Consider the following 27762-nt stretch of genomic DNA (forward strand, 5'->3'; position numbering starts at 1 on the left):
TCTTTTTTAAAAATATTTTATTAATTTGACACAGACACACACAAAGCACAAGCAGCGGGGGAAGCAGGCAGAAGAGGAGGGAGAAGCAGTCTCCCGGCTCTAGGGAGCCTGATGTGGGCCTTGATCAGAGGACCCTGGGATCATGACCTGAGCCGAAGGCAGAGGCTTAACCTACTGAGCCACCCAGGTGCCCATAATTTTATTTTCCACATCACAATTATTTCCATCAGAAATGTTCTTGGGTCATTTTTTGGTTGGTTGTGTTTGTCCCCCTCCCTAACTGCGCACCCCGTCAGGTCAGGGAGCACGTCCGCTTGCTCACGCCTTTCCCCCACTGTGCCTGGCACATACAGGCGCTCAATATTGTTGAATGAATGAATGCATGAATGAGCATCTCCGTGAATTGGTCTCAAAGCTAAGCTAGTCCGAGCCCCAGCTCAGCATCGGGGTGCTACCTGTCCTTGTGGGTTGCTGGCCCCATCCTTGTAAATTGGAAGGTTTTGGGTCCGGCGGTCTCCTTGGGGGCTCCAGCGCCCCAGCCCGCCCGCGAACCACGCTTGCCCAATAGCCAGGCGGCCGCTGTCCAGCGGGCCAGGAGTCTACTCACTACGCATGTGCTCAAACCCTAGTCTTTTTTTTCCAGCCTCTCCTCACCCCCCGCCTCTTCTGTTGTACCCGAGCGCGCCGCTAGGGCGTGCGCATGCGCTGTCGCCCCCGCGCCGCGCGCCGCTCCCGTACGCCTGCGCCGCACTCACGACCACCAAGGCGCCTGCGCACTGCCCGCCGCCCGCGGGCCCGGCCGGCGCTTGCGCGGTGGCACTGGCGAGTGGGGGGGGGGTGAGGAGGTGGTGGAGGAGGAGGAGGAGGAGGAGGAGGTGGCGGCGAGAAGATGGCGACTTCGAACAATCCGCGGAAATTCAGCGAGAAGATCGCGCTGCACAACCAGAAGCAGGCAGAGGAGACAGCGGCCTTCGAGGAGGTCATGAAGGACCTGAGCCTGACGCGGGCCGCGCGGGTAAGGGGGCTGTCTGCCCCGACCCTTCGGGGCCGGGAAGGAAGGGAGGGAGGGGGCGCGTGTCCGGCGTGTGCACGGGGCGGGGGGCGCGCGGCGGGGGCGGGGCGCGCGCGGCGGGGCGGGGCTTGGCACAGCCTGAGGGTACAGGTGTTACTCCGCCCCGGGCATCGTGGGCGGGACAGGTGCCCCCCACATCACCGATATCTGAAAGGGTTCTGGTGCCCCCACATCATTGATACCTGGAGGTTGGGATAGGTGTCACTATATCATTATTATTTGGAGGGGACAGTGGCCTCTTCCTCATTACTATCTGGAGGGAGTAGGTGCCACCACATCCTTGTTACCTGAGGAGGGACAGGTGTCCCTACATCCTTGCTACCTGAGCGGGTCAGATGCCTCCATATCAGCGCTACTAGGGGAGACAGGATGACACCGTGAGGTGTATGAACTGGGCGCTGCTTGCAAGCATCATTTTTACCTGGGCAGGGGGCGATAGATGTTCCCACATCGTTGGTACCTGATGCGGGAAAAGTGTCCCCACATCATTGCGACCTGAAGGGAACAGCTGTCCTCACATCATTGCTACCTGAAGGGATGGGTGTCTCTACATCTTTATCACCTGTATCTTCACTCCCTGGGTATTGGAGGAAGGATAGATATCTTCATTTGTAATTTGTAGACTTGAGGTAGGGTAGGTATTTCTCCCTTTTGGATTATCTGAAGGAAAGTTTTGGTGCCCTCTTCTGTGGGGACCTGAGGGTGGTCAGGAAGACAGATTGTGCTCATCCTGGAGCTTGGAGTGGAGACAGCTACCCCTTCCCCATGTAGCCCATATGGTGGGGACCAGGTTGTGTTCCTCCCACTGAGACAAGGGACAGCTGGCCACGGATGGCTCCTGGCCGCTCAGGACCAGGGTGGAGGGACAGTTCTTCCTCAAGTTGCTTGCTGTTTTTGGCGTGCAGGGGCAGGCCCGGTTACCTGCTCATCTCACCTGGGAAGCTACTGTGGGCCCTGAGAGGAGTTGGAGGCTTGGCTCTTCTCCTGGGCCCAGCTCTCTGGCCACATGAGTCCACTGAGGTCCCAAGCTCCTTAGTACTCTCTTTTGTCAAGTCTGTCTAGCAGGTCCTTCCTTGTGGGTCAAAGAGGAGAGCACGCTTTGCACAGGTAACAGTAAGTCTCTGCTACATTCCTGCAGAGTGGTGAGACCCTCCTTGCTGTCCTGCATCCTGAGGTCTTGGGAAGGGTTTGAATGGGAGCTGCAGACACCATATGGCTGGTTTCTGGATTTGGCCTCTGATCTGACTTTCCCAGGCCGATGTACCTCTGTGACACGAGCCTCAGTCTCTGATTCTTTAGGTGGAATTTTCAATCATACTCTTTTCTAATTAGCTCCCAGTTTCTCTGTGAGATCATGACCACATAGGCTAGAATGCGTATCTTCATTTCTATGGATTTGTTTGGTTCATATTGATGGGGTGCTCACCATTGACCAGGTACCTGCCCCAGCAGCTTATGTTCTTGTTTAGTTTGTAGAGGAAGAGATGGCCAGTGAATGAATCAATGAAAGCAAGCAAGCACCTTGAGTGTCCCCATAAGTCAGGGCTGCAGAATGTCCACTTTATCTTACCTCATGCAGTCAGTGTATGTAGTGTGACAGGAAGAAGAGGGTCATACTAGGTTGATGGCTGTTTTCATGACTGGAGGTCTGGTTTCTGCATTGGGGTTGGAAATGTATTACTGGTTTTTTAAAAAGTTTTCATTAAAATAACAGCTTTATTGAGATCTAGTTTGTGTACTGTAAAATTCACCTGTTGAAAGTGTAAAAATTAGTGGTTTTTAGTGTATTTTACAGACTTGTGAAACTACCACCGGTGTCTAATTCCAGAACACTTTCATCACCCTTGAAAGAAATCCCATCCTCATGTGCAGTCATTCCCATTCCTCCTTTCCTCAGCCCCTGGCAACCACCAATCTGCTTTCTGTCTCTATGGATTTACCTATTCTGGACATTTCATATACATGGGATCCTACAACATGTGGCCTTTTCTGTCTGGCTTCTCTTCACTCAGCATAATATTTTTCAGGTTCATCCACATTGGAGGGGGTATCAGAGAACTTCATTGCTTTTAATGGCCAAGTAATACTCCCTTGAACGCAGGGAGCACATTTGCTTACGTGTCATCTATTGATGGTGTTAGAAAAGATTTGTAAGATATGTGGACAGCCATTCTCTTGGTCCTGGTAACCATTTTCTGTCTCTTTCCTCCTTGTCACCTTCCTTTACGCTGGGAGTTGGGCGTGAGCCATGGGCGGAGGTGAGCTAACACGGGATCTTGTGAGACAGAGCAGTATTCTGTACTAGGGGGTGATTCTGTCCCGCAGGGACATTAGGCAATGTCTGGAGACATTTTGGTTGTCTTGTCTGGGGGAGGGGGGCGCTCGTGGCATCTGGTGGGTAGAGAACAGGGATGCCGCTCAACACCCCACGATTCCCGGGTGGCCCCCACCGCAGAGAGGGATGCGGGCCCGAATGTCAGCAATGCTGAGGCTAAAAACCCTTCAGTTGGAGGAAATGTTGGGGGGGCGGGGATACAAGCTTTGCACCTGGGCAGCTAGAGTTCAAAGTTCTGCACCCACCTGGTTGGCTGGGCCGTCTTGGATTGGTTGGTGGCTTTTCCCACGCCTGGTAGCAGGATGGGCAAGCTCTCTCCAGGCCCGTTGGGCTGTTGCTTGTGATGAGTGGCACATCCGCAGTGCCTGGTGCGGGGGAGAGAATCCACGGGATGCGGGCTCCCCTCCCACCCTCCTGTGGGTGCAGTCTTCCCCTGTGATAGACGCCAGAGTGTTGCCCATACCTGAGAACAGGTGGGATGCGGCTGGTTCCATACCTCCTCCTTCCCCTGAATTCTTTAGGACAGCATGCCTGAGTGTCAGTCTGTAGTCCTGGGTGGTGATAGGCGTGCCATTACCACGTGAAAGCCAGCGGTAGTGCAGCCTGATGCGAAAATCCGTGCTGTGACCTTACCCAGGGGCAGGGACCCTAAGGACCAGGTCGGGTGTGTGAATGAGTTGTGATGTCAGCGAGACCACTTTGAGGTTGCAGGGTAGAAGGGTCAGTGCAGGAGTATACCATTCTTGTCCTCAGACTTGGGGGGGGCGGCCCGAGGTGCAGGGAGGGCTGTGGTGCTCTGCTGTGTGACTTTGGGCAGGTCTCTCAAGCTCTCTGGGCTTTAGCATCTTGACAAGCAAGGTTGGGGCAGCACATATCAGGGACTGGCCAGGGACCATGTTGGGTGCTGGGGAAACAGCAGCATCAGAGGCCTTGGTCTTGGGGAGCCAGTGTGGTTTTAGGGGGGACAGGAGAGAATTGCTGCAAATGAATAAAACGGATGTTCTCAGAAGCGACAGAGTGACATGTGGGGACTGGCCGGGGTGGAAGGTTGACACCCTGACAGTGAGATGCAGCCACCCAACATGGGGGAAAAGTGTCCTAGGTGAGGGACAGGCAGGCACAGAGGCCCTAAAGTGGGAAAGGCTTGGCGAGATTGAGGACAGATCAGAAGACAGTGAGGCTGGCACGTAGAGAGAGTGAGAGTCAAGGTGAGGTTGGCGTGGCTTGGCGAGCCCTGGATTTCACCGAGGGAGGGGCCCTGGGAAGGTTTGTGATGGCGAATGGCTTGATCATTTGTTTTATTGAGATATAGTTCCCCATACGGTCAGTTTGTGCACCGAAAGTGTACCATTCAGTGTTTTTTTTTTTTTTTTAAAGATTTTATTTATTTATCTGACAGACAGAGATCACAAGTAGGCAGAGAGGCGGACAGAGAGAGAGGAGGAAGCAGGCTCCCCGCTGAGCAGAGAGCCCGATGTGGGGCTCGATCCCAGGACCCTGGGATCATGACCTGAGCCGAAGGCAGCGGCTTAACCCACTGAGCCACCCAGGCGCCCCCCATTCAGTGGTTTTTAGCATGTCCACATAGGCGTGTAACCATCACCAGTCAACTTTGAAGTGCTTCCATCACTCCAAAAGGAGGCCCCATGCCCTCTCCCCCAGCCCCGGGCACCCACTCATCTGCTTTCTGTCTCTGTGGATTTGTGCATTCCAGGCATTTTAAATATGTGGAATCGTGAACCACGCGGCCTCTTATGGCTGGCTTCTCACTCAGCACGGGGTCTTCGAGGTCCATCCACACTGTAGGATGTGTCAGGCCTTCATTCTTTGTAAAAGTTAAATTGTGGTAAAATGTATAGATTGTAAAATTCACCACCTTCACCATTTTTAAGTGGACAGTTCCGTGGCAATGAGTACATTCACGGTGCTGGGCACGTGCGTCATTTCCTGTTTAAGGCTGCATATTACTGCTTTTTGTGGCCCTGCCACGTTCCGTATACCCGTTCATCCACTGGTGGACATTTGGGTTGTTTCCACCTTTGAGCCATTGTGATTGTGACTATCCCTGCCACAGGCTTCCGCGCCCGGGAGCTTGTGTGGCTGCAGCCCTTCTTCTCCCTTGAGTGTGGACCAGGGAGTGGAGGTCACATGACAGGTGCCAGGTCATAGGGTCACTGTCCGTTTAACCATCTGAGGACTCTTCATGTCTCACGAAGGTGGCTATGGGCTGAACGGGACAGGGGGTGAGAGGGAAAGCAGACAGACAGCGAGAGGCTGCTGTGGCACCCAGGTTTGGGATCGGGGAGCAGGCTTGAACAGGGAGGTGTTTGTGGCGGAGATGAGGGTCAGTGGCTTTGGGTGACATTTCAGCAGCAGAGCTGCCCGGATGTGCAGGTAGATCTCCTGTAGGAGAGTGAGGGGAAGGAGTATGGGGTGTGTCACCTGCCTGGTGGGGGCTCAGGACACATCACTAAACATTACAGGGAGTGGCCCCTGGGCCAGAAAAATCCCACACGCAGAGCAAAGCAGTCCGTGGTGGCCCCGCTGGGGCTGCCAGTTATGGCTGCACTGAAGGAGGGTGTTCTCCCGGCCCTACCCTGCTACGGGGGTGGCTCTGCACAGGCTGGAGGAAAACGGGTCCCTGGGCGGCAGGCAGAGCGCAGCGGTGGCTCGGGTTCGCTGAGCGTGAAGGCCGCCCCCAGTCCTGGCCCCACTCCTGGCTTTGGCACTGTTTGCCTCTGTGCCGGCTGCTTCAAGTGTCTGGTGCCATCTGCAGCCTCAACACACACGCACGCAGGGCTCCCCGAGCTGCTCTGTTTGAGAGGCTCGAGTGAGCCATCTCCCGCCCCCAGAAAGCCCCAGCAGGCTCAGTGCTCTCCAGGTTGTGAGCTGCAAGCCGAGGATCGGGTTGAATAGGATGGGGGCCTCTCAAGAGATTTGTCCGTGTCCAGACCCCCAGAAACTGTGGCCGTGACCTTATTTAGAAAAGATGTCTCTGTAGATGAAATTAGGGTAAGGATCTTGGGATGAGTTCATCCTGGATTTATGGTGGTCCTGAATCTTGTGACTGGCGTTCTCGTAAAAAGAGGACACATAGCCACGCGCAGGAGAAGGCCACGTGATGGTGATGATGGAGGCAGAGACCAACGTGATGCTCCCATGAGCCAAGGATGCCAGGAGCCCCCAGAAGCTGGAAGAGACCAAGAAAGATCCTCCCCTAGAGCCTTGGGAGGAATGCGGCCCTGCCCACACCTGGATTTGAGAAGTCTGGTCTCCAGAACTGTGACAGAATAAAGTCCTTTTGTTTTACATCGCTCAGTTTGTGGTCCTTTGTGACGGTGGCCCCAGGTCACTCTCCCGCCAGGCTAAGGCAGAGTCTGGGTGCCTTGTTGAAACCACCTCTGGACAGTGGGCCTCGGGCTTGTCTGCAGATGCACCCATCTGTCCTTCTCTGGGCTGGTCATACAGGTCGTGGGGCCTTTACCATTGAGGCCTAGAGGGGACCCTTCATTCATCCATTGTCAGGAACTGGGGACCCTCACCCCATTGCTGGCCCCGAGCCAAGGGTGATTAAGCCAGAGGGATGATACTAGGAGCAAGGCCCAGGGGCGAGATGAAGGTATATCCTAAGGCAGTGGGTCAAGTTAGCCCTCTTGGTTCCTGATCCCTGCCTGGCACCATGTGCCCTTCACTAAGTCCCCTGATTCTTGATGCCCAGCTTCCCTCAGAGAGGAAGTGTTGTCTTCCTCACCATACAGATGGGGAAACTGAGGCCCAGAGTGGTATCCTAGCTGGGAAGAGGTAGAGTTGGTGCTCAGCCCCAAGACCATCACACACAACGTGTCTGAAACAAGGACTTAAAACCACAGACTGGAACCTTCTGTTGCTTGCCAGAGCACATGTGGTCTCACTTGGGCCTTGATTTTTCTGAGATGTGGTTGTTTCTGCCGCTAAGCACATGTTCCTGCTATGACCCGGTCATACATATTTCTTGCCATTGACTATTGTCATAGAGGAGGTGGTAGCTCTGGAGTGCATCACATGCCCCTTCGTGTGTGACCCATGGCTCTTCTCCCTCTGAAAGTCACTGCCTAGATCAGGCTGGGTGCTCCAGCTCCCCACAGCCCACAAGAGACAAGCTCCTAAGGTGTTGTTTGGAAGGAGGCTTTGCATGGGAATCCCAGCACTTTCCCAGCCTTTCCATGCATGCTTCCCACAGGTGACTTTTGAGTGTCCCCCACCAGCCTGAGGTCCTATGCAGAGAACCTCTCCCACAGCTCACACCTAGCCCCAGACACCCCTGGTTCCATGCACACTACAGGTCCAGGAAGGCCTCCTGGATTCCTCAGAGCAGGTGGGCCCCACCTCTGCGCACCGCCTAGTGAAACCATATTCAGGGCAGTTCCTCTCCTGAGCATGTCCCCACGATGTGAAAACAGGGGCTCAAGCAAACACTTGCTGGGCGAGGTTCGGGGGCGGGGGGCTGAGAGACAGGCATGGGAACAGAGGGCTTAGTCCTGAAGATGCCTTCTCACTTTCTTGACTGTGACCCAGGTGACAGGGTTAGAAATTATTATTTCGTGGCATCCAAGCACCCAGCAACAAACATAAAATCGAAATAACTTTCTCCAAGGAGTCCTGCCTCCCCATCCATGGGGGGAAATTTGATAAAATCCATTCCCTTCTGTGTAACACAGAATGCTAGTGGGAACTCACTGAATTGATTTCTAACCCCACTAATCCGGAGTTGAGTGACTATTCTTGTTTTTGTAAATAAAGCTTTATTAGAATGTGGCCATGCCCGTTCGTTTATGCCTTATCTATGGCAGAGTTGAGTCATTTTGACAGAGACCGCATGGCCTGCAGAGGTGAAAATATTTCCCATCTGGAGATTTGTGGAAGGTTTGCGGGCACCAGGACAATGGGTCTGGCCTGCAGCTTGAGACCTGCTGACTTAGAGCAACAGGGAAGGTTGGGAAGATGGTGGGCGGTGGTTCTGTCACTTTGGGGGCCTCTAAACCACCTGTGAGATAAAGGATGCAAACTCCTGGGCTCGCCCAAGATTCTGCTTCTGCAGATCCAGATGGGAGACTGAATTCTGAGTGGGGACCCGAAGAGCCAGCCGCACAGGCCTCGCTGGCAGTCCTGTGCCCTGTGGTCACCAGGGCTGTGCCACGCAGAGGGAGAGCGTCAGCCTTGGTTGGGGGTGTGAACCAGCTGCCTGGCCCTTGCTTGGTGGCACAGTGGTATTTGTCAGTCAGTAGAGCCGAGGAAGGTGTTCCACTGTCACTGGTCCTAAAGCTGGCCCGGGGGACAGTGCAAGGTGACTCTTGTTTTTGGCTTGGACCTTCTGGTCCTAGCTGGGATTAATTAGATTTCTCTGGGTTAGAGCTGGGCCATTGCAGGCACTGTGGAAGGGTGCACATCAGTGCTTTTCTTTCTTCTTTCTTTCTTTTAAAGATTTCATTTATTTATTTAAACAGAGAGCGAGAGAGCATGTGCACAAGCAGGGGGAACAGCAGGCAGAGCACACAGAGGGAGAAGCAGGCTCCCTCCTGAGCGAGGAGCCCGATGTGGGACTCGATCCTAGGACCCTAGGATCATGACCTGAGCTGAAGGCAACTGCTTAACCAACTGAGCCACCCAGGTGTTCCCACACCAGCCCTTTTTCTGCTGCTTTTCTGTGCTGGGGGCTTTCTGGTCTTAGCTCAGGGGTCTGGAGCTCCTTCTGGTGCTGTTCCATGAGACGAGGCAAAGGTACCTCAGTGGTCAGGATTAAGAGACCGTGGTGCTAGTGATTTCTTTTTAAATGGGACCCTCTGGAAAATGCCATGCTGATGTCGGGTGGGATCCGCTCTGGGGAGAGACTGGCCTGAGCGCAGTGCCAGGAAATCATCAGAGACAAGTGGTGCCGGCGGGGGGGGGGGCTCACCCCGGCCTGTTCTGCCTCTAAGGGCATTTGGCAACACTGGGGACATTTGAGGTTGTCCTGACTTGGGCTGGGAGGATGCTGTTGGCATGCGATGGGTGGAGTCTGGAGATGCTGCTCAGCACTCTGCAGTGCCTTGGACAGCCCCAACCCAGAGAAAGATGCAGCCCCAGGCATCTGTGGTGCCCAGGCTGGGCAGCCCTGCTCTCGCAGCCCCCAATGTGCTGGTATTGTGCAGGTGCAGAGGGGCCGGGGCGAGGCCCCAAGTCCAGAAACGACAAGCGTGAAGCCTAGTGATAGGTAATAACACCCCTGGGCAGCTGATGGTCTTCTCCTTGGTTTATAGAGGGGGACACTAAGGCTTGGAGAATGTCACAGCATTAAAGACAGGTGAACTGGGATTTGACCTGAGTCTCCTGTGTGTTTTCTCTCTTCTCATGCTGCTCTGGGAGTTTGTCAGCTGGTCAGGGTGGAGCAGAGCCTGCCAGGCTCCTGAAACCCTGTGCTCGAGGAGCATAGACAGCATGGGCAGAGCAGCTGGGAGGGAGGCGGGGCAGGTGGTGGAGGACCCTGGGCCAGACCCTGTGTGTGGGCCATGGGGAGCCATGGAATGTTCTAGCAGGATGGCAGCATGAGTGACACAAAGATGCAGGGAGAGGCAGGAGCCAGACTTGCTAAAGCCCATGTGCATATGCCCAGTGGGTTGTTGTAGTAACCCACGAGGAAGCCTGCTGCTTCTCCTGTTGCACAGATGAGAAACGAGTGGGAGGGGTGATTGGCTCCCTGTGCGGAGGGGCTCCCTTTGAACCCATGTCTGAATCCGGGGCTCATGTTTCTCTTCATGTAGGTACAGAGGACCCTGTTGTATGCTGAACTTCCATTCATATCCATCTGTTCAGGATCATAGAGGTTATCCCTGGTTTTTTGCAAACCAGACAATTGTTAACATTTGTCCCCATGGGTGCATGCACCCAGCATGGCCCCACCTGTGTGTCCTTTTGCCCCACGGTGGGGAGGGGGCATATAGCAGCTTGGGGTGGGCAGTGGGGCAAAGAGAGGGCTGATTTGGGATACTTATCGGTTAATGATGACAGAGTTAATCCGGCGGTGAGAGGAAGGAGAGCAGGGTGGAGGCTCCCTGGCTGTGGTGGGAGAACCAGAGAGAAAGGGGTGGGGGAGGGGAGAGTCCCACTTCACCTTGGAGCCTGTGGGATGGAATGGCCCCTGGTTCTGGCTGGGCTGTTTCTGACTCCCTGCCCTGCCTCCTGCTACCACATCCAGCCCCATCCTGGGGCAGAGGTGGGTGGCTTGCCCTGGCTGGGTGTGGCCACGGTGCTGCTAGCTGGATGGGGGTCCAGGTGCGCAAACAAGGAAGCCACGGCCTGCCTTATGGGCCAAGGACACAGAGTCAATATTTGCCAAATGGAAACGAAGTGCAGAAAGTCTGGGGGGATTCTGTAGCACCTGTGCCCCGCCCAGGGCCACGGCTGCTGGGCTTCTCCTTGCTTCCTCCTGGGTGAGTTTAGACCTGGCTGAGCTTTCTCTGTGCTCCGCTCCCTCTCTGTGAAGCAGGGGTCCCAGTGGTCTTGGTCTGGTCGGACTGTGGGCAGATTTAGGTTAATGCAGGTGGCACATCCAGAATGGGGCCAGCGGGGAGATGCTCACTGCGTGGTCGCTGCTGCTGCTGAGATTCTGGAGGTGTGTGCACAGTGAACACATGGTGGCGCTCAGTGGGCACTCCTCCATAGCAGGCACACTGTGCGTGTGCTTAGCGGGTGCTCCGCAGCTCTTGGCAGCAGGCACACGGTGCACTGCGGGTGAGCACACAGCTTACAGTCAGCAGGCAGTCAGCCCGCACACAGTGTGTACTCGGCAAGCATTCAGCAGGCACACAGTGTGTACTCGGCAAGCATTCAGCAGGCACACAGTGTGTACTCGGCAGGCGTCCGGCAGGTGCTCAGATTGCATTCGGCAGGTGTTCGGCAGGCGCAGCATGTACTCCGCAGGCGCCCGGCAGGCGTGCAGAGTGTACTCGGCAGGCGTCCGGCAGGTGCGCAGAGCCTATTCAGCAGGCGTTCGGCAGGCGCGCAGAGTGTACTCACAAACACTTGGCAGGCGCAGCGTGGACTCGGCAAGCGTTCGGCGGGAGCGCAGCGTGTACTCGGCATTCGGCGGGCACGCAGAGTGTACTCGGCAAGTGTCCGGCGGGAGCGCAGCGTGTACTTGGCAAGCGTTGGGCAGGCGCGCGGCGTGTACTCGGCATTCGGCGGGCACGCAGAGTGTACTCGGCAAGCATTCAACAGGCGTGCAGAGTGTACTTGGAAAGCAATCGGCAGGCGCACAAAGTATGCTCAGCATTCGGCAGGTGCAGCGCGTACTCGGCAAGCGTCGGCAGGCGCGCAGCGCGTACTCGGCAAGCGTCGGCAGGCGCGCAGCGCGTACTCGGCAAGCGTCGGCAGGCGCGCAGCGCGTACTGGGCAAGCGTTTGGCAGGTGTGCAGCGTGTACTCGGCAAGCAATCCGCAGGCCCGCAGAGTATACTCGGCATCCAGCAGGCACAGCGTGTGCTAGGCAAGCGTCCGGCCGGTGCGCGGTGTGTACTCCGCAAGCGTCCGGCAGGCGCACAGCGTGTACTCGGCAAGCATTTGGCAGACATTTGGCAGGCACACAGGATATACTCAGCAAACACACAGTAGGCGCATAGTGGGCATTCAGCAGGTGCTAAGCAGACACTGAACTGTGACCTACCTGAGGACCAGCCCATCTCCAGTTCATTCTGGAATTGCTCAGGTGCAAGTGTCCTTTAAAAGGGCCAGTTTCCCATCACACAGTCAGGCTTTTCCCCCTTATGTAGCAGGAGTGTGATGTGTGTTCCTCTTCACAGTCTGGGAACACATCCAAGGTGCTGAGGGGCCATGGAGCCTGGCGGAGTGCATGGTGGTCTTACTGGAGCTTCAGTTTGGCTGAACAACTTAAGGGAGAAAGTCTGAGTGTTGACCAGGCATGGTGTGTTATGGCATGGACTGCAGACCCGTATGGGCTTGGGGCCAGTGGGTCTGGGGCAGCGTGGTGCCCTGGGACGGAGAGTAAGAAGCATCAGCATTGCCCAGTGAGGTCTCCCTGCGGTGACCAGAATTTGGACTGGAAAGTCCATTCGTTCAGTCAGAATGTACTTATTTTTAGAGATTTTATTTATTTGAGAGAGAGAGAGCACGCACATGAGTGAGAGGCAGAGGGACAGGCAGAAGGAGAAGCAGACTTCCTGCCAAGCAGGGAGCCTGATGTGGGGCTTGATCCCAGGACCCTGAGATCATCGTTCAGTATTTATTGAGCACCTACCTGGTGCTTTGTCCTGGGGAGGCCTTGCAGAACAAGTCAAAGGAAACAGTGGCCAGCTGGTCCTTAGCCCTGAAGTCATGGATCTAAGAGAGTGAAATGGGGTGGGGACCCTTTGGGGGAAGTGATGTTTGGGCTGAACCCAGGGGATGAGGATGAGCCATGGAGATTAAGAGTGTGAAGCTTGTCATGGGGGAGAGCCTGACCTGACCGAGCTCAGTGAATGGATAGCTCCTGGGCCCCGGTCAGTGCTCAGGGTCTGGTAGTGGGCTGCTCTGGGAAGGTTTTAAGCAGGGCTCTGATACAGGATGTCGGTTTACCAAAGATCCTTCTGGCTGCCATATGGGGGGTTGAAGGGACCAAGAGGGGGCTGGGGTAGGGGTCTCCCCCCCTCCACCCCAAGATCATGGGCGTTGAATTCATTACAGACCAGGACTTGCTGACCTGGGAGATGTTCTTTCATCCTAGAATCAGGAATCTGATTCTCCAGGAAGGTGATGGGGGCGGTTTATATTACATAGTTTCGCTTTTGTGCTTTGGTGGCTCCTGGGCTGAGGAAAGGCATTTTTGCAGTCGAGACCTGGAGTCCGAATTTCATACGTGAAATTCCTCTTTGTCTTGTGGTCCCAACCTGACACCCCACTGGTCACAGTGTTTTCCCCCAAAAGGTGGGGTGTGGCATCTGTCCAGAGGAGTGAGTCTCTGCTTTGAAGGACAGATTCCTGTCAGCTGTTCAGTGGACCAGTACCCATTTCCAGCCACAGCCTCAGAGCTCTGTGGTCCCTCCCTGACTGCCCAGGACTCCACTGTCAAGCGGTGGAGTCCCCTGAGAACTCCCACAAGGCCTTCCCTGCCTGCTGGGCTTGCAGGGGAGCTCTCTGCCACACCTTTTTTTTTTTTTTAATTAAAAAAAAAAGAAATTATGTTTCAAAACTTCGATGAAAGTTGAAAACAAAACCCAAAGCACTTCCCCTTTCTTCTGTGCATCTGACACAGCTCACCTGGGCGCAGAGGGTGGGTGGGTGCGTGCCAGCTGGTCATCTGCCTGGAAATCTCAGGGAGGAGGTGTCGGCCCAGCCAGGCACGGTGCCCGGGGCTGGCTCTGCAGGGCCAGCCAGTCCTCGGGCTGGGGGCCTGGATAGCCAGGGACAGGGGGAGGCAGAGCTCGTCCCTGCCTGGCTTTTAAAAAGCCTCTCTCGGTAAGTTCAGTGGTTCTCAAGGAACTGAAGGAGCAGGCTCCTGCGGCCCTCTTCCGTGGGTCCTTGTGCACCTGTGAGCAGCGTGCTTCCTCAGTCCCTTCCGTCCTCCCAGGCAGGCGGGGTTTGATAGCTGTAATTAGGACAGGAGTGGCTCATTAAATCATCACAGAATCAATGCGGAGCCCAGGGAGTGATTTGTAGGCCCAGCAGCCTCAGTCTTCGCCTGCAGGTGGCGAGGAGATGCTAATTCCCTCACCGCTGGCTCAGCACATGCAGAGGGGGTAGCCCTGGGAGTCCACAGCCGGGCCCTGCTGGGGGCCACTTGTGCCCAAAGAGCCTGCCCATGTCCCTGCCCTGTCACCCCAGCGGCTGGCTAAGTGGCTCCCTCTGGCTCCAGCCCTGCCTCTGCTGACTTCCCTCAAATGACTCCACTTCTCAGTGCCTCAGTTTCCCATCCGTAGAGTTGCACAGCTTAGGACATGCCTACACCAAGTGCTTGGCTCCTTGCCTAGCTGGAATCAGGGTGCCCTGTGGGGCAGCTGTGAGGGTAGGGTCTTACCCTTTGGACCCATATGCTGTGGCTTGACATGTGACAGATTCCACGACGTGGCTTAGGGACCATTTGCTTGGTTTCATTTGGGGTCTGGGCAGTGAGTGTATTCATTTCTCTTCATTTATTTCTTTTTTCCTTTTCTTTTTTTAAAGATTTTTATTTATTTATTAGAGAGAGCGTGCACGCACACGAGTTGGGGGAGGGGCAGAGGGAAAAGCAGACTCCCTGCAGAGCAAGGACCCCCCCCCCCCGATGTGGGGCTCCATCTGAGGACCCTGGGATCATGACCTGAGCTGAAGGCAGACGCTCAACTGACTGAGCGACCCAGGCACGCCATTCACTTTTTCTTTTGAGATAGTTTTAGATTTCAGCGAGGAGTACAGACTGCGTCCATACCTCCTCACTCCCACCCTTGAACATGTCACGTGACCAGCATGGGCTGGTCAAACGAGGACAGCAGTGGCGGCACACTTCTATTGACTAGGCTCTGGACTGCGTTTGGATTTCCCCCAGACGTCCCCCAGTGACTTTTCTCTGGCCCAGGATCCCATCCAGGCTCCCGTGTCACGTTTGGTCATCATGTCTCCTCGGTCTCCAACCCATGACCATTGCTCAGGGTTTCCGCATCACCTGTGACCTTCGGTCCCTGGATGAGAACTGCTCAATCTCTTTGTTGTTCAGGGTGGTTTGTCTGATGTTTTCTTGCAATTGAGCTGAGGTGGTGTGTTTTGGGCAGGAATCCCACAGTGCTAATTTTCTATTTTTCCTTTCCTCAAATTGTGGTAAAAAATGTACATAAAATTTACCATCTTACTCATTTTTTTAAAAACGATTTTATTTATTTATTTGACAGACAGCGAGAGAGGGAACACAAGGGGGAGTGGCAGAGGGAGAAGCAGACTTCCCGCTGAGCAAGGAGACTGATGGGGGGCTCGATCTCAGGACCCTGGGATCATGACCTGAGCTGAAGGCAGAAACTTAACGACTAAGCCACCCAGGCGCCCCTTACTCATTTTTAAATGTGTGGTTTGGGGCAGCTGGGTGGCTCAATTGGTTAAGCATCCAGCTCTTGATTTTGGCTCAGGTCATGATCTTAGGGTTATGAGATCGAGCCCTGCGTTGGGCTCTGTGCTCCGTGCGGAGTCTGCTTGGGATTCTCGCTCTCCCTCTCCCTTTGTCCCACCCCCCCCATCCCCACTCATGCACGTGCACTCTCTCTCTCTCTCCCTCGCACTAATAAAAAAAAAAAAAAAAAAGAAGAAAGTACGTGTGTGGCTCTTGGGCATTAAACACATTCTTACTGTGGTGGTACAATCCCCACCGTCCACCTCTAGATCTTCGGAGGGAACTCTTTGCCGTTAAACGCTAACTCCCCATCCCTTTTCGCCCTGCACCTGGTGCCTGCTATTCCACTTTTCTGGCTCTATGACTTTGACCACTCCTAGAAATGGACTCCTGGGATTTGTCTTTTTGTGACTGGCGTATTTCAGTCAGCATAATGTCCTCAATTTTGCAGTACGTGTCTATGTTGTAACGTGTGTCAGAATTTCCTTTCAGGGTTGAATAATACTCCATCACATGTATGCATCACATTTGATTCATCCGTTCCTCATTCATCTGGGCACTTTTTTGGCTCTTTCGAATAATGGTGCTGTGAACATGGGGGTACGATCCCTGCTTCCATTTTGGGGGTGTATACGCAGAGGCGGGATTGCTGGTTAACCTTTTGAGGAATTGCTGGACCGGTTTCCACAGTGGTTGTGCCGTTTCACATTCCCACCAGCAATGCACAAAGGTTTCAGTCTCTCCACAGCCTCACCAACGCTTGTCCTTTTATGGTGGGTTTTTTTGTTTTTTTTTTGTTTTTTGGGTTTTTTTAGATTTTATTTATTTATTTGACAGAGAGAGATCACAAGTAGGCAGAGAGGCAGGCAGAGAGAGAGGGGGAAGCAGGCTCCCTGCTGAGCAGAGACCCCCCCCCACCCCATGCGGGGCTCGATCCCAGGACCCTGGGATCATGACCTGAGCCGAAGGCGGAGGCTTTAACCCACTGAGCCAGCCAGGCGCCCCTATGGTGGTTTTTGTTTTGTTTTGTTTTGTTTTTGGTATCAAATCCCTGTGGCTGTGAGGTGGTTCCCATTGTGTTTTGGTGTACATTTCCCTAATGATGAGTGACGTTGAGCATCTTTTTGTGTGCATGTTGGCCATTTGTAGATCTTATTTGGAGAAATGTCTATTCAAGTCTTTGGCCCGTTTTTGAATTTGTTTTTTGTTGTCGAGTTCTGGACACATGCTGGATATCAATCCCTTATCCAGTGTATGATCTGCAAATGTTTTCTCGCGTTCCTTGAGAACAGGGCCTTTACGCTGTGTCCGTTGTGTCCTTCGTCGCACAAATGGTTTTAATTTTGGTAAAGTCCAATTTATATATTTTTTCTATTGTTGAGTGTGCTTTTGGTTTTATAGCCAAGAAGTCACTGCCAAATCTAATATTATTAAGCTTTTCCTCTTTTTTTCTTCTGAGTTTTATAGTTTTAGCTCTCAGTCTTTGATCCATGTTGATTTTTATATATGGAATAAAGTGTGGGTCCAACTTTATTCATCACATGTGGAGATCCAGTTTTCCCAGCACCTCGTTGAAAAGACTGTCCTTTCTCTCTTGAATGATCTTGGCACCCTTGTCAAAAATCATTTGACCATGCATGCAAGGGTTTATTTCTGGGCTTTCTCTTCCATTGGTTTCTAGGTCTGTTTTTATGCCAATACCACACTGTCTTTGTTACTGTAGCTTTGTAGTAAGTTTAGAAATCAGGAAGTGTGAGTCCGCCAACTTTCTTCTTTTGTAAAGATTGTCTTGGCTGTTCAGGGTCCTTTGAGATTTCATATGAGTTTTATGGTAGCCTTTTCTGTTTCTGCAAAAATCATTGCTGGGATTTTGATAGGGACCGCACTGACTGTAGATTGCTTTGGGCTGTGTTGCTATCTTAACACTATGAAGCCCTGTTCTCCTCCATCCAGCTATGTGACCCTGGCAAGCATATATCTGGGTCCTGTCAGGTTGCCCATCGCCACTCCTCAGATGTGCTTGTGGACGGGGTCAGCTCTGTCAGCACATGAAGAGTCTTTAGGACTGGACCTGCACGGGTTGGTGCTCTGAGGAGGAGGTGGTGTCTGCGGACTAGCTCAGGGAGCCACCGACTTAGAGGCAAGAACAGGCTATGGGAGGGTGGGGCCGAGCTGGGAGGGCTGCCTGGAAGAGGAGAGCTCTGTGGTGGGACACAAGGGGGGTAAGGAGGGGAAGGTTCATTGGGAAGAGGAGGAATGATGTGTATGGAGGCACAGATGCTTGAAAGGGGCTGTCTGGGACCTGACTGTGGCATAAGATGAACCTCTGGAGGGGGCGAGTGGTGAGAGAGGAGAGTGAGGGGTGGGAGTCAGATCTGGAAGAGCCCTAAGAGCCAAGGTGGGGAGCTTGGGCACTATCCAGAAGCTAGCTGATGTGGTACGGAAGGGGAGACTCAGGATTAGCTTTGGGTTTTAGGGAGAGCTTGAGAAAAGATTGGTTGGGGAGGAACAAGAGACCAGGTGTGGGAGGCACGGGGTCCTCGGGAGCTCAGGAGCTGTGAGAGGTGCCTGCCAGGCCAGGGAGGGTGTGAGGCCTGACGGGGGTACGGGGTGCAGCACAGGTAGGTCGTGGTGCCACCTGCCAGGGCTGGGAGGAACAGAAGGGTGGAGTGGGAGGATTCAGGAGGAGACGGGCCTGGTCAGTGGGCTGCTGGGATAGAAGAGGTTCCTCTGAGCGTCGGGGGGCATTCCGAGGGCAGGGCCAGGTCCCACTCGGGAGCTGCTGGCCAACTTGGCATTCAGGGCCTCCGTAGGAGGGGTGGCACATGAGGGACACAGAGGCTTGAGCCCTTGTAGAGTCACATTTGAAGGGGTTGGGGGGGACCACAAGGGACAGGCCAGAGGAGGACCCGTGGGGTGAGGGGTGGGAGGGGATCCTCTTGTGGGGACGGCCATGGGTGCCAGGCTAGAGAGGCTTCACCGGTGAACGGATGTGTGAACAGTACCTGCTTGGAGCCTGCTAGTGCTGGGAGGTGCGGGGCTGCAGCTGCTCCTGGAGCACTTGGTGCCGGGTGGCACATGGGGACAGCCACATCGAGCACAGTGGTTCCTGAGTGAGGTGTGCGTAGTGGGTAGGGGGAAGGTGCACCTGGTAGGGGCACAGGAGCTGCGGAGGCTTGGCATGGGGGGCATGTGCGTTGGAAGGCGGGGCCCAAGGGGATGGTCCTGGGAGTTCCCCAGCTTGGTCCCATGTTCCCGCAGGCACGATGGACTTCATCCCGAGGGTGGCGGCGGGAACCCTGTGGTGGGGGGCACAGGTGCTGGTGCAGGGAGCAGTAGGGTGATGGGAAGCAAGGACAGCTGTGGCACCTTTCGTGATTCTCAAGTAGCCACACTGGACATGAAGGAGAGAGATATCAGGAGGAAGGCTGTCCCGCGCCTGCATGGGGGTGAGAAAGGGACAGACAGAGTGTCTGGCCAGGGGCTGTGTCCACAAGTAGCTGTGGACAGGAATTGGGTGAGCCGACCTGCCTGTGGACACCCTCCTGGGACCCTTTGGGAAGCTATAAGTCCATCCACGGTGCATCCTAGGAGCACTTAGCCCCTGGGACAGGTGTCTTCAGGTTCTTCCTGCCCTGGGCAGTCTTCCTTGTATCCGGACAGAAGCTAATCAACCAGATGTCCCTTTGGCCCTATCCTGGAAGGTACTAGAGTCAGGGGTCCCATCCCCATCTGCCCTGTGTCCATTTACCAAGAATGAACCACCCTCTCCCACATTGCCTACCTCACCCTGGCCCCTCAGTCCAGCTCCTCCTGGTGCGGAAGACCCTGTGCAAGGGAAGGTGGCTCAGGTCACTTTGCCTTAAATCTTTCCAGTAGATTCTCATCTTATTCAGAGTGAGGTCCCATGTGGCTCTGAGCCTCCCCCTGCCCCAGCCTCCTTGTTTACTGGTGGGCGGCCTGTTCCCCTTGTCCCCTCCATGCTGGTCCTCCCCCCATCGTGCTCATTCTGACCCCAGGGCCTTTGCACTCTCTGGGCCTCCTGCCTAGAGTCCTCTTCCCAGCTCCAGTGTCACCTCCTTGGCCACCTGCCTGGTCCCCCCTGCTTCCCCCTCCCATTTCCTGCTTGTTTTCAGCACAGGCCGTCTTACTTGGAAATCCTCAGGCTCCTTCCTTTTTCTCTAGTCTCTCTGCCTAGAGCACAGCAGGACCTGTTTGTGCTTTGTGCTTGGGGGCAAACTTGTGAGCTGGTAGAGCTTGTCCTCAGACACTACAGGCCTGCTGGCTTCCTCTGCCAGCCTCCTTTCCAGCACCTTTGGGTGACAGATTCCCTCTGTTTCCAGCTGCCTGCCCAGGCCTCCCGTCCTGCTGACCCTAGGCAGTGCCGTTTGGACCCTCCCTGGAAGGGACTGGCCCTGCCTGCTGGGCCAGACATGCAGGATTTTCAGGGACTGCTGGAGGGCAAACCCAGGAGTCAGTGTGAGCAGCTGGGCTTCTGGGCTGTGTTGGGGTGTTCCCTCAGGTGGGTGCTTTGGATAGGGATGTAGTGTGGGCTGCCCTTCTGGAACCTCCAGCTCTTGAGCAAGCCTAAGGTAGGGGCCTGGCTGCCGACCCCTCTGCTTTTATCACTGCCGTGCCCCGCCCCAGTGCTCGCTCTACAGGCCTCCCAGCATTCACTCAGGCCTGGGCTGCTGATGGTTAAATGCTGAGCAGGCAGCAGTGGATTTCTTTGGGGTTTTGGCTCAGGGTGAGACCTGCATTCCGGGCCTTGCTTGGCCCACATGCAGCATCCTAGCTCTGCACCTTCCCGTCCCAGTTGGCCTGCTTCTTGGGGTGGGGTGGGGGCTTCCTCCCTCCAGGCCTTGGGTCAGGCCTTGCAGCTGCCGAGCTGGAGTGAGGGCAGCAGGGATGAGCTGGGCTCGGAGGCCCCGGGTCTGCAGCCAGCTGGGTGACCTCAGGCTGTGCCGACCCTCTTGGAGCCTGGGGGTGGGTGTGGGGTGCAAGGGGACCCATGATGCCTTTATGCCTGGCCCTGCGCTGACCGATGAAAATTCACCAGCTGGGAATCCAGGCCCTGAGTTGTTGGCATTTCTGGTGCTTCAGGAGAAGCCAGCAATTCTGGTGTTTAAGTTAATTTAAAAAGAATTTTTTTTTTTTTCTTTTAAAGTTGGCCACCAGTTCGCATTCTCTAAAATGCTTCTCAGACCTCAGGAAGGCCGCAGCTGCAGTCACCGTGCTCCTGCCTGCCAGGTGGTAGGCTCTGATGTGGGCCAGTGGACCCTGAGGGTGTCTGGGTTGCAATGGACGGGCAGCTGTGTGACTCCAGGGTTGAGTGCCTTGTGGGTCCCCCCATTCCTGGGCTGCCCACAGAGGGAGTGTACTGTGGACAAGGAGCCACGTGGCCCAGGCCCTCTTGCAGGCCATGGCCTTCCTCTGGGTACACACACGGGGCCACAGTGGCTTCCCAGTTAGATGACACCACTCTGAGGGCAGGGACGCTGTCCTTGGTGACAGTCTCCTACCCATGCTGCTGTCCCAAAGGCACAGGCTGGGGATGAGACACTCTGGGCCCTGCCTGCTGCTCACCCTCATGCTGACATGCACTTTGCCCTTGGCCGGAATGTTGGGAATGCTGTTCATCTCTTCTTCGTATTTTTTTTGTGTGTGGCAAAATTCACTAAACAAAAAGTCACCATTTTTTAGCAAGCAGTTTAGTGGCATTTAGTACATTCACAGTGTTGTGCCAGCACCACCTCTGTGTGCTCCCAGAGCAATTCCATCACCCCTGCAGGAAGCCCCCACCCCCTTAGGAGTCACGGCCCCTCCCGCAGCCCCTTGGCACCACTGGCCGTTACTATGGGTTCGTGTGTTCTGGACATTTCACGTAAACGGGATTGTACGATCTGTGGCCTTTTGCATCTGGCTTCTTTCAGTGTGATATTTCTGAGGCTCCCCCACATTGTAGATGAGTCCGTGCTTCATCCCTCCTTTTTATGGCTGAGTAATATTCCACTGTCAGGTTGAACCATATCTTACCTGTCCGTTCACCCATCGGTGGGCATTGGGGTTGTTTCCACTGCTTGGTGATTGTGACGAGTGCTGCTGTGAATGTGTGTGTATAAGTTTTTGTCTGAACACCTGAGTTCTTTGGGGTCTATACCCAGAAGTGGAATTGCTGGGTCTTATGGTAATTCTGTGTTTCACTTTTTGAGAACCTACCAGACCATCTCCCAAGAGCAGATGTGTAAACACCTTATTTTTTTTTAATTTTTTTAAATTTTGTTTTGTTTTATCTTTATTATTTTTTAAAATTAACATAAAATGTGTAATTTGCCCCAGGGTACACATCTGCAAACCACTTCTTCCATGCCCCTGGCTGCACCCCTGCTTGGGAGCTGGGGCTCTCGGCCCACTTCTGGGTCTTCCACCTGCCCTCCCCGCATGCTCCTGATTTTATTGGGTTTGTTACTACTTTACATTGTTGAGGTTTGTGGCATTTGCTCATGGCCCTGTAATTGTAAAGCTCCCTGCTGGTTGGTCTTAGCTCAGCATCCAAGGAATCGATGAAGGCTGGGATTCCTGCCCTGTTGCATTTGGAATATTCCATTTGTGTGCTAGGAAGTGAAGGCCTAGGGATGTGACGCAGTACACCCAGGGCATGGATCGGAGTGGGGAAACCCTTTGTGTGCCCAGGGGTCACTCCTGGGTTCTTATGCCATGGCTGCCCGTGAGTCCCCAACCCAGCTGTGCCCCAGACCCATGCAGTCCATTCTCTGCCCTAGCGGGAGGGCCTGCGAGTGTGGAGACCCACCTTGAAAATAGCAGCCATGTGGCCCCCGTGAGCAGCCTGTGCTGGCCTCCTCCCTGTGCACGGGGGCCTGCCCAGGGGCCTCGGAGTGAGGGTGCTGGCCAGGGCCCACACAGCCCCTCCATCGGCTTGCAGCCTATGCCACGATGCCAGGCAGCCCGTCTGAAGCAGGGGGTCACGGGGGCCCCAGAAATCATATCGGTTCCATTTCCAGGAAGGTGGCATAGTATGCCGACATGAGGGAGCCCCTTCAGTGGAGTCTGGGCAGCCTCCCATTGTGGACCTGGGGATATATTTGCACCAAAGCGATGCTCTGAGAACAGATCGGGGCAGCCTCCTGTCCACTGATCAGATGTGTCTCCTGGTGGGCCTGTGCCATGCTCACCAGAAGGGTTTCTGCGGAGTTTTCAGTATTGCAGGATGGCCGGATTGGGGCATTGTTACCCCCCATCTGCCGCCCCCAAGGGCTGGTGATGACCTCAAGGGGCCTCCATCCCCCAGCCACATCCTGTTGCCTGCACCTTCCTTGCCTTCCTTCAGTGCCTCTTAGGGCCCCTGCTGGGCTCTGGGGCGCATGGCCTGAGGGCAGTCTTGGGGAGGTTCTCCTGGGAATGTTCCTAGGGTTCTGGTATTGTGTGTTTTAGTGCCTAGGGGCTGCCGCAGCAAATGACCACAAACTGGGTAACTTAAAACGACAAGAATTTATTGTCTCATATTCTGGAGGCAAGCAGTCTGAAATTAAGGTGTCGCCAGGCTCCCTCGTTCCTTCCGGGACCCCTGAGGGAGGAGCCTTCCTTGACCTCTTGCAGCTTCTCGTGGTTCCCATCGTCCTCAGCCTGTGGCCGCATCACTGTGGTGTCTGCCTTCCCTGGTGTGTCTCTGTCCCATCATCTCAGAAGGACACCCATCATCGGGTTAGTGCCCACCCCGCTCCAGAGTGATCACATCTGAAGATAACCCCATTTTCAAAGTCACATCCCCCTGTCCAGTGGTTAGGACTTGGACATCTCTTTTTGGGGGGACATAATTTAACCAGCAACGGGAGCTCTGTGAATGAGGCAACAGCACGGTGAAGCCTCTGAGCCCAGCTCTGGGTAGAGCATCCCCGTTGACCGCCTGACACCCTCCACGGACACCCCCGTCTTCCCACTCCACCACACTCCTCGGTGCACTGGCCTCACATTCTGCCTTTGTCACGGAACTTTCAGAGCCCAGAATGGAGTGCTGTTTGCCTGTGTGCAGGTGGAACCCCAGGTCTGGCATCTTTCTGAGTTGGCCTGGGTCTTGTGGTTCGTCTTGGCCGAGGAGTTAGCATGCCTGCCCTGCTTGGCGCCGGCTCGTGTACCTTAGTCCGGTTTGCCGTGGTTGGTGCTCCTGCCCGGCGTGGCTCCCGCTTTGCTGTGGTGCGGGGCTGCCCCGTGCATCCCTGCAGTCCTAGCCCAGGGCATGCATGCCCCTGTGAGATGTGGGGGGCCACAGAGAGGGCTCGATACTCTGGCCAGGCCCCACGCTGGTTGCAGGCGGGGAGAAGCCTTGGGGGCTCTGAGGATTCCACGGGGGGGCGCAACAGCCGTGGCCCCCCCCATCCTGCAGCCCAAGGAGGGGACCTTGGTCCGAGGATCCTTGTTGGAGGTAGTGCTGGCACGCAGCTTCTGTGGAGCCCGGGGTAAGTGTGGTGGGGGGGTGCAGGGCCTGTGCTGGTAGAGGCTCCTGAGGAAGTGGGGGCCAGAGGGCCCAGTGAGGAGAGGCCCTCTGCTTAGGTAGGCAGTTGGGTGAGACTCTGGCTGCCACCTGCAGAGGGGGTTGGGGGCTGCGGAGTTGATTCAGGTGCCCAGGCAGGAGACTTCTGCATTTTGGGGGCCAGAGGTGCTGGGGCTCAGACCTGGTGGGTAGCAATGGGAGCAGGTGATGGCTGGGGGTGGCAGGGCCTGGCACTAGAGCAGGTGTGGGAACTAGTCGGGGGACTGTGTCCCAGGGGACAACGTGAAGGTGTGCACAGGTAAGCGTGCATAAGTGAGTGAGCATGCGCATTTGTGAACAGGTGTGCACACAGGAGTGTGTGGATAAGTAGTGTGCACTTGTGTCTGCGTGTATGCCTTTGGCAGCTGGGTGTGTATGAACACGTTTGTGTTGGTGTGTATGCCTGGGTGTGCATGCGTGCTTCTGTGCATACACATGTGAGCGAGAGTGTGTGCATACGCTCGCCTGGGCTGTCTGTACAGCCTCCTCAGGAGCATGGCAGGCGCTGGGTGGGAGGCGTGAATTTGGGGGCTCCAGGAGGATCCTGATAAACGTGAGGTGGGGCAGGAAAGAGGGCTGCTGGATTAGGGAGTGGGCATCCAAGTGGGCTTCAGTCAAGGGCCAAGGAGGGGGTCCCCCGACCCGGCAGCCGCTCCCAGGGGGTCTTCTAGTTTACTGGGGGTCCAGGGTGTGTGGAGCTCAGGACAAGGTCTGTCTCTTCCAGGTTCTCTGTCCTGGGTGCATTAATAGCTTCCAGATGGCAGTCCTCAGGGTCAAGCTCAGCTTCAGTCCTCTCAGGGGTCCGTGAAGAGGATCAGGGTTGCCACCGTACCTGGCATGCAGGGGCAGAACCACTGTGCGCTGGCAGAGCCAAGGGGCCAGGCCTTCCTGTCCTCAGGGGCAACCCCCATGCTACCCCAGGCAGCTGTGACACTGCTCCTGTCCTCCTGGACCCGGGGAAGGAGGTAAGGAGCTGATGAGGCTTGGGGATGAGGCAAGGCTTCTTGGAGGAGGGGGTTTGGTGTGCCAGCCCCAGGCTGGGCAGGTGGAGGGGCCGGCACAGACAGAGGCCCCGAGGGCGAGGGACTTGACCATCTCCTGGAGCAGGAGGAAGACCCGGGAGGTGGAACAGGGAGCAAGAGCCAAGATGGCAAGGCTCGGCCAGCGTGGTAATGGGGTCTGGTTTGATTTTCACCGGTCATCTATTTATTACTGAGGTGACTTTGAGAGAACATAAAATTAGCCCTTTCAAATGAACATCCAAATGCCATGTAGGACATTCACAGAGTTGTGCAGCTGACACCGTCATCTCGCTCTGAAATATTTCCGTGACCCTCGAAAGGAAACCCCGTCCCCACGAGCAGTCACTCCCTGCCCCGCTCGCTCAGCCCCTGGCACCTGCTGATCTGCTTTCTGTGTCTGCGGATGTGTCTGTTCTGGACGTTTCACATGCATGGAATTATGAACCATGTGGTCTTTTGTGACTGGCTTTTTTCACTGGGCATGGGGTTTTTGAGGTTCTTCTGGGTTGTAGCATGTGTCCGGGCTTCGTTCCTGTTTATGGCTGAATAATTCCATCGTGTGGATGCCCTGTGTTCTGTTTATCCATTCATCCGGCGCCAGACCCTTGGGCTCTTCCCACCTTTCTGGCCGCTGGGAACCTGGGTGTGCAAGTGTGGGTGTAGCTGTTAGTCTTCGTTTTGTTGGGGTGTGTGCTGAGGAGTGGAGTTGCTGCGTTGTGTGGTAACTCTGTTTAACGTGTTCAGGAGCTGCGAAACCGGGGTCGGATTTTATTTTAAGTAGGGTAGCAACCTACTGGTGTGTTTAAAACAGCAGTGTGAGGTGGTTTGTACTTCATTTTTTTTTTTAAGATTTTATTTATTTATTTGACGGAGATCACAAGTAGGCAGAGAGGCAGGCAGAGAGAGGAAGGGAAGCAGGCTCCCTGCTGAGCAAAGAGCCTGATGGGGGCCTCGATCCCAGGACCCTGGGATCATGACCGGAGCCGAAGGCAGAGGTTTTAACCCACTGAGCATCCAGGCGCCCCTGGTTTGAACTTCATTAATCAAGAAAAGGAGAGGAAGCGTTCCTGGCAGCGGTGTGCAGGGAAGAAGGCTTCAGGCAGGAGAACTGGGGAGGAGGTGGTGTGGGTGTCCCGGTATGAGAGGACACGGGCTGGGACCAGGGGCGAGTCGCACGTGGCCCTGGAGGTTGAGTTGCTGGGAGAAGGGGGCCTGAGTAGACCCCTCGGTGTTCCCCTGCCAGCGCTTTACCTCCTCAGGGCAGTGCTCAGGCTTGGCCCCAGCCCATCCCGGCAAGCCCTCTGGCCTCACCTCTTCATGGTCTCTCTGCCATGTCACCTGTCCAGCTACCCGAGCCACACATGGTTCTGTATAGGGCCCGTTTCACCAGGCTGAGCTTGTGGTCTGAGGGCAGTGAGGCAGCCGGAGGGCCGACCCTGCTCTGTCCCCTTACCTGCAGTGGGTGCTGCCCCTGGGTATGTAGGGTCTTGGGGGGCTTGGGGCAAGACAGGTATCCAGGGGGGACAGAGCGGGTCTGGGTGGCCTCCAGGATCCTGCCTTCCAGACCACAAAATGGCTTTCGTTGTTATTATGTAACTCCATAGTTGTGCTATGTCTAAAAAATGGAGCATAAAGCTATTTTGGGCCCGTGGTAATGAGGGCATCTCGCTTTTGTCTTATCTTCCCGTGGCCCCTGCCAGCCATCTGGGGGGGGAGGCAGCATTGAAGGAACTGCTCGCAGGAGGTGGTTTCCTCCCAGAACCCCAGCAAGGCTATGTGTCAGCATATGGGTGCCGTTTTCAAAAATCATTTGTTTGGTATCAGCCCGCGGCAGCTGCTGGCAGACTGCCCTGCAGTACCTGAGATAGGGGAGGCCGGTAGGCGCTGCCCGCCTGGCAGGGGAAAGGCTGACATCCGTGTCGCCTCTGGGACCTTCCTCCCTGAGGCCGGTCGGGCACCTGTCAGAGACACAGCCTGCTGTTTTCCAGGTGGGCCGGGCGGGGGGAGGTGTGGGACCCGCTCCCGCGGCAGCATCCCCGTCTGGCTCCCTGCCTCGGCCGGCCGGGGGGGCCACTCACTGGGAGGCAGCCCCCGTTTCTAGTGGCCAGCGTTCCGGCTGGTGATATGTGTTATCCAATTGGTGACGAGATTTAAAATTAAACTGCGAAGGATCTGTTCCCTCGGCTACAAATAGAGACGTGTACTCGCTCGCTTCAGAAGCTGCGTGCACCTTCGGGGTGTGTTCAGAGTCAAGGCGGAGAAAGGACAGGTTTTAAGTTTTCTCTCGCTCTCTTCTATGTACCGCACGCATGTACGTGTGGAGCCTCGTGGCCATTCTTAGTGTCCTGGGGCCACCGTAATAAATAACCACAAAGTGGGGGGGCTTAAACACCAGAAACTGAGTCTCTCACAGTTCTGGAGGCCAGAGATCCAAAATCAGGGTGTCGGCAGGGCTGTGTTCCCTCCAGAGGCTCCCCGGGAGAGATTCCTTCCTTGTTCCTTGCAGCTTCTGGAGGCTCTGGCATTCCTCGGCTTATGGCTGTGTCACCCAGTCTCTGTTCCATCTCCGTGTGGTCCTCTCCATGTCTGTGCATCTCTGTCTGCTCCTTCTCAATAAAACACCAGTCAGGGGATCAGGGCATGTCCTACTCCAGTATGCTTTTGTCTTAACTAATGTTATCTTCAGTTTCCAAATAAGGTCACA

General features: G+C 55.2%; 1 protein-coding gene across 10 annotated transcripts in view; it reads left to right on the plus strand.

Moving 5' to 3' along the window:
• The first annotated feature begins 834 nt into the window (after positions 1 to 834).
• The window catches only part of CRTC1 (CREB regulated transcription coactivator 1), a 72892-nt gene continuing 45964 nt past the window's right edge, over positions 835 to 27762 (plus strand). For 5 of the 10 annotated variants that reach the window (XM_032867718.1, XM_032867722.1, XM_032867724.1 and 2 more), the window contains exon 1: positions 835 to 1015. In XM_032867718.1, the coding sequence (XP_032723609.1) occupies positions 890 to 1015 (126 nt within the window). In that variant the 5' untranslated portion in view covers positions 835 to 889. The remainder of the gene's footprint in view (positions 1016 to 27762) is intronic. The other 5 variants (XM_032867721.1, XM_032867723.1, XM_032867726.1 and 2 more) reach the window with 2 other exon arrangements.

Source organism: Lontra canadensis, unplaced genomic scaffold (genome assembly GCF_010015895.1).
Source record: "Lontra canadensis isolate GAN:19392208 unplaced genomic scaffold, GSC_riverotter_1.0 scaffold35, whole genome shotgun sequence".
Lineage (NCBI taxonomy): Eukaryota > Metazoa > Chordata > Mammalia > Carnivora > Mustelidae > Lontra > Lontra canadensis.